This window comes from Cebus imitator, unplaced genomic scaffold, assembly GCF_001604975.1.
Source record: "Cebus imitator isolate Cc_AM_T3 unplaced genomic scaffold, Cebus_imitator-1.0 Scaffold48, whole genome shotgun sequence".
Taxonomy (NCBI): Eukaryota; Metazoa; Chordata; class Mammalia; order Primates; family Cebidae; genus Cebus; species Cebus imitator.
This window is the reverse complement of record NW_016107363.1, coordinates 8320171-8326306: the sequence shown is the minus strand read 5'-3', so window position 1 is coordinate 8326306 and position 6136 is coordinate 8320171. Positions and strand designations below refer to the sequence as shown.

The 6136-nt window shown below is 36.8% G+C and overlaps 1 protein-coding gene across 1 annotated transcript in view; it reads right to left on the bottom strand.

Annotated features, from left to right (window-relative positions):
- Positions 1 to 16: 16 nt before the first annotated feature.
- The window catches only part of TASOR (transcription activation suppressor), a 70560-nt gene continuing 64440 nt past the window's right edge, over positions 17 to 6136 (bottom strand). The window contains exons 18-23 of the mRNA XM_037738119.1: positions 5828 to 5950; positions 4953 to 5112; positions 4453 to 4561; positions 1985 to 2163; positions 1640 to 1804; positions 17 to 735 (exon numbers count right to left, since the gene is read on the bottom strand). Coding sequence (XP_037594047.1) covers positions 206 to 735; positions 1640 to 1804; positions 1985 to 2163; positions 4453 to 4561; positions 4953 to 5112; positions 5828 to 5950 — 1266 coding nt within the window. The 3' untranslated portion in view covers positions 17 to 205. The remainder of the gene's footprint in view (positions 736 to 1639; positions 1805 to 1984; positions 2164 to 4452; positions 4562 to 4952; positions 5113 to 5827; positions 5951 to 6136) is intronic.

Here is a 6136-nt window from a genome sequence, read left to right as displayed (position 1 = left end):
TAATTCAAGTACAATATATGTTAAAAAATATATATTTATTTCAATTTTTAGATGCTTTAACTGTTACAGACCATCATGATTTAAATAAAAAAAAAAAAAAAAAACATTTGAGAAAGAACAAGAACCTTTTGTTTAGAGAATGAAATATAAATTGTTAATAAACAAAAAAAGTCCACAACAATCTATTTAGGAAAAGTTCCTATAGTTACTTCTCTTTTGAATATGGCCTGGAAGAATCACTTTTTCCCCAACTTAAGGGAGGTGGAGATTTATCTCTATCCAAGCTTTGAGTATAAGCAGTTAAGAAGTAGTTTTCATTTTCTTGAGATTGACTTGATGAAAGGGTATATGGTGTCCCCAAAAATGTCTGATGAGTGAGAACATTAAAATAACTAAACTGATGGGACATATTTAATTGACTATGATAAATCTGAAAGTTACTATATGAAGCTTGTTCTGCTGAATTGCTGTTCTCTCCTTCAGAGCATACTATATCAATAGAAGTTCTCTCTTCAGAATCAAGATAAGTCTTATCTTCTAATAAACTGTTTTGCACGTCAGGAGACGATTGCAACTCAATTTGAATATTCTTTTTTTGATCTGTTCCACGTGATCCTTTGGTCTCTTTCGCCCATATTTCTGAATGAAAATTGCTGCATACTTCTATATGTGAGATTTCATCCCCTGAATCCAGAGACATATCCTCTTCATCCTTTTCATCGTTTTCTAAAAGAGCTACATTTAAAAAACAAAAAGTCCTCCTCTATTGAAATACACAGTTTGTTTAAGTTTTAAAATTATACACTACTCACACAATATAATGCGTCAGGGTCTGCAAGTCCACAATCCCTTAAAGCTTGGTCTTCTGCCACAAGTTCACTTAGTCACAACACTCACACTAGATGTGAATGTCCAGATAATCCGATGCTAAAAGCTTCTGCGAAATGTGTTCACGTTTAATGTTGGGAAATCCCAACTCCCAGCTCCAAAGGGGTTAATGTCAAAACAGCATCTAAAGTTATACGGTAATTCAGTATTTGACAAGACAAATATAAAATAAAATTTTTTGACATCTAGCTTCACTGGATTACTAAACTGGTTAGCATTACTGAATGATCATCTCTGCTTTTTTTCATCAAAAATAAAAGTACATCTTTCATTTTACATAGAACCTGGAACCAAAGCAGAGGCCATTTCACGAAAGACTAAAGCTATGACAGCCCTACTATCTTGCAGTTAAATTGCTTTATACATGTGGGGAGACGTAGCAGCTCAATGCTAAATCACCATATCTGGTTCCCTACCTTTTTAATGTAACTGTTTTGCTGACAATAGTAACCTAACCAATAATGCTTACAAACCCTCAAAGACAAAATGCAAACTCCATAGTATGCATTGTCTACAATATAGATGGAAATGTATATTCTATAGTAACTAACAACTTACACTGACTACAGTATAATGAGCAGATCTTGTGGGAGCTAAGTATCAGAACAATAAATGTCTTGAAACTTTCCCTATGGCTATTTATACTGAGCTGAGTGGTTTCAAAATAGTCATTTCATTATTTGATAACAGAGCAAAACCATTCCTCTTTTTCTGTCTGCCTAAAAGAAAATGAAAACCACTGAAAAGTTACCTGACTGCGACTCAAGATTCTCATTAGCACCAAGCAGTGGAAGGTTTTCTTCCGTGATTGAGTTGTGATAGCCCACAAGATTTTTAAAGTTTTGCATGAAGTCTTCAGCAGTTGCAACCACTATTCCATTATCTGTATAACTGGAAATCATCTTGATGTTCTTCTCTAAGAAAAAAAAGTTTCATGTATGAAACACTTAAAAATATAGACAGCCCCCAGTCTTCAAAAAATCCTTTCCTTCACATTTTCAGAATCATAGCTTAGCAATACCCACCATAGCCCCATAAAATCTTTTTATTCACATTCCTATATTCATAGTAGAAAGCTCAAGAGTGCTCTCTTTACCTGTTAAAAAGACTATGTGTCGTTGCTGTATGTTCTGAGCCTGAAGTCTGATAAGGCAATCCAATTCTGGAGCATTTCGAGTTTGTGAATCACAATTGTGGTATGACAAAATTTCAACCAGATGTTTCTTCTGATAGACATTCAGAAGCGTCAACAGACTTAGAGCTTTAGCATTCAATCTGTGAAATTAAGCAGTTCAGTATCTGGATCTGTACTTCTAAAATTTAGTATGAAAACTTCTGCTTTAAATTTCTCCATTGAGGCAACTAATGACAACTGCACTGCTTTAGCTCTCTCCCTGATGTAGGGGTGTGCTTCTTTGGAGAGAAGGAAAGCAGGGGTAAATCCAAGGATTTATTGTTCAGAAGGTCTCAGGGCCAGCTCTGAGCTTAGGCTAAAATCTCAGCAGATTATTCTACTTACTAAATAATAAAGTATGATTACCTTTATTAATTTTGAACTTTAATGAAATACTTAAAAGGACAAAGTATAAATCCCTCCTTCAAAAAATACAATCTATGGGCTGGGTGTGGTGGCTCACAACTATAATCCCAGCACTTTGGGAGGCCAAGGCAGGTGAATCACCTGAGATCGGGAGTTTGAGACCAGCCTGACCAACACGGAGAAACCCTATCTCTGCTGAAAATACAAAATTAGCTGGGTGTAGAGGCGTATGCCTGTAATCCCAGCTACTTGGGAGACTGAGGCAGGAGAATCCCTTGAACCCAGGAGCTGAGATTGCACCACTGCACTCCAGCCTAGGCAACAAAAGTGAAATTCCATCTCATAATGGACCAGGCAGAGTGGCTCACACCTGTAATCCCAGCACTTTGGGAGGCCGAGGCTGATGAACACCTGAGGTCTGGAGTTCGAGATCAGCCTGGCCAACATGGTGAAACCCCACCTCTACTAAAAATACAAAATTAGCCAGCTGAGATAGCTCATGCTTGTAATCCTAGCTACTTGGGAGGCTGAGACGGGAAAATAACTTGAACCTGGAAGGTGGAGGTTGCAGTGAGCTGACATTTCACCATTGCACTCCAGCCTGAGCAACAAGAAAAAATACACACACACACACACACACAATTATGGCTCTAAGCTTTTTTTGTTTGTTTGTTTTTGAAACAGAGCGAGACTCTGTCACCAGGCTGGAGTGCAATGGCGCCATCTTGGCTCACTACAACATGTGCCTCCTTAGTTCAAGCAATTCTACCTCAGCTTCCTGAGTAGTAGCTGGGACTACAGGCACATACCACCATGCCTGGCTAATTTTTGTATTTTTAGTAGGGATGGGGTTTCACCATGTTGGCCAGGCTCAATCTAACCTCATGATCCACCCACCTCGGCCTCCCAATATGCTGGGATTACAGGTGTAAGCCACCACACCCAGCTAAGTTACTTCTATATTGCAAGGCACAAGGCAACACGTGGAGATAAACTTTTAAAAGTAAATTGCTACAAAGAGCTAAATACTCAAAAATTAAGCCTGAATTTTCTGAAAATTGTACCATGAAACGTCACATTTTAAGAAATAAAATTTGGTGTTTAAGAAAATAACGATTGACACAATGTAAAACAGAATTCTTTTAACTAGAATTATTCATATCCTTTCATGTGTAAATACATTTTATAGACTCTACTAGTAGGACATAGTATCCCAAATGTGTCTGATTACCATAATCATTTATGGAATCTCTCAAGTGACTAGTGTTCCAAAGATCACAATTGGAGAAGTGACTTCCATGCATGTTAGAAATTACCTGTATCTACATGAATTGATTCCTAATCACAAATCACTTCACCAAGTCAAGATTAATCCTTATCCAAATACGTGTAATTTCATTAGCTACCTGAAGTAGTCCTCAGCGGGGAGAGGATCTGATCTAGTTGGCACATACAGTTCAGTTAAAAAAGAAAAATTGCTAGCCGGGATCGGTGGCTCATGCCTGCAATCCCAGCACTTTGGGAGGCCAAGGTGGGTGGATTACCTGAGGTCAGGAGTTCAAAACCAGCCTGGCCAACATGGTAAAACACCATCTTTACTAAAAATAACAAAAATTAGCCAGGCATGATGGCGGGTGCCTCTCATCTCAGCTACCTGGGAGGCTGAGGCAGGAGAATCACTTGAACCCAGGAGGCAGAGGTTGCAGTGAGCCGAGACTATGCCATTGCACTCCAGCCTGGGCTACTGGAGTGAAACTCCATCTCAAAAGAAAAAACAAAAATGCTGATGATTCAATTTGGATCATTACTCTAAATCCACAAATGGTAAAGATTAAACCAATTTTACCTATACATATAACTTCCTCTAAAAGGCTAGAATAATTCAGTCTCTATACTCCATTATGGCTGGCTATGGACATCTGTGAAAAATGAGCAACATCCGTAATCTACAAACATGGGAAGAGAGAAATGTGAGTACAATATTAAAATCAATAACCATTACATAGTTATGTTTCAAATCTTACCTGCCTAGTTCCTTTAGTTTTTTCTGAAATTTACAGTGGACTTTCCATTGCCATTTTCCTTCTGGAGTACTAAGTTCTTCAAGGAATGTCAAAAAATTTTTAAGGTTCTCTGTTAGAGATAATTAAGTTTGTTTTTAATTCAATAAATAACAATTGTTCCATAAGTGAATTGTGAAAGAAGTGCTTTTTCATATTATGTAGAAACACCTACTTTCCTATGTACTATTTTCTTATGTACTAAACCTCTAAGAATATAATAGGTACACATAAAAAAGAACATGTTGATGGCAATAATAGCAGAAGTGATTCAACTACAGGAGGGGCAGAGATCCTTGCTTTACACCAGATTTAAAGGAAATTACTGGTCAAGACTAAAGGAAGGGGAAAGAAATTTGAGTAACAAAAGCTCAGGAAAAGACTGAATGGCAGAATAAATGGACAGTACATTAAAAAGTATGAGTCAGAAGAGGAGTTACATGTTCAGAAGAACATCATCTTACCAACTGTGACAACCTCTGGATTTAGAATTGATTCATCAGATACGATAAAACCTCCAGATACAAATAATTCATTGTATGTATGATTTTTAACATCATCCAGGCTATCAACACCAGCAAAACTAACACAGGGGAGCTTCTTTAAAGTCACCAAGCCAGGTATCTGTTTAAATCCCAAAATAAAAAGAGAAAAGAATGGATGAGGGGATGAACTGATAGACTTTAATTGTGAAGGACCACAAGAAGTCTAACAGAATGCACTGTCGCTCATCTGTATTAGTGGATTGCCTCTGGAAAGCCACACAAATAATATTTCCAACATAATTTCCCAATCTATAAATCAACATTTATGTACTGGGACCTACCACTAAGGAAAAGGAGCTTACAATAGACCTGAAAACACAAAATAGACAAAAGCTGACCTGTCTCTAACCTCCGACTACAGTCAGAATTCAGATGAAGGCAAACAATCAGGAAAGGCATCAAAGGTGTAGGTTGTGAGACAGGCTTCTAAGACTAGATGGGATACCTCGAAATTTAAGGGAAAGAGGGGCTAGTTTGGCAAAGATGGAGCACAAATAGGTTTTTCCCAAGACATACAAATGAAGGTAACATTTGTAGTTAGTCAGCAGACCCACTGATATTCAAGGATTCGTATTCTTATTAGTCTTGACTACTTGAGTGACAGGTAAGATCTGTGACATGCAGCAATTTAAAATTTTGCAGAGGTACAAACGAATCCCACAAGCTGATTCATAGATAGGTCCTTAAATTTAATGTCCTTTAAAGCTTATTTTAAAAACAAGTCTGGCAGATAGTAAGATTTTAAAATAAGAGAGTTTTTAAAACCAAAGTAAGTAACGAATTTAATAGTCTACCTTGTGAATGAAACCTGCAATGTCTTCATTTTGAATAATAATCAATAGTTTATCTAATTTTGATCTTCTTTCCAAAAACTGTTCTGGATGACATTCTGTATTACCTAATTTGATAAGATAGTCCTGTTAAAGAGAAACAAATCAATATTAAAATGTTTTGCAGTAAACAATTTAACACCAGAAATGCAGGATAAACTGATAGCTAGTTAACTACTAATAGGACATTATTAACAATCAACTTACACTCTAGGAGATCTTAGAGACCATCGAATCCAGTTTTTGGTTTTTTTTTTTTGTTTTTTTTTTTTT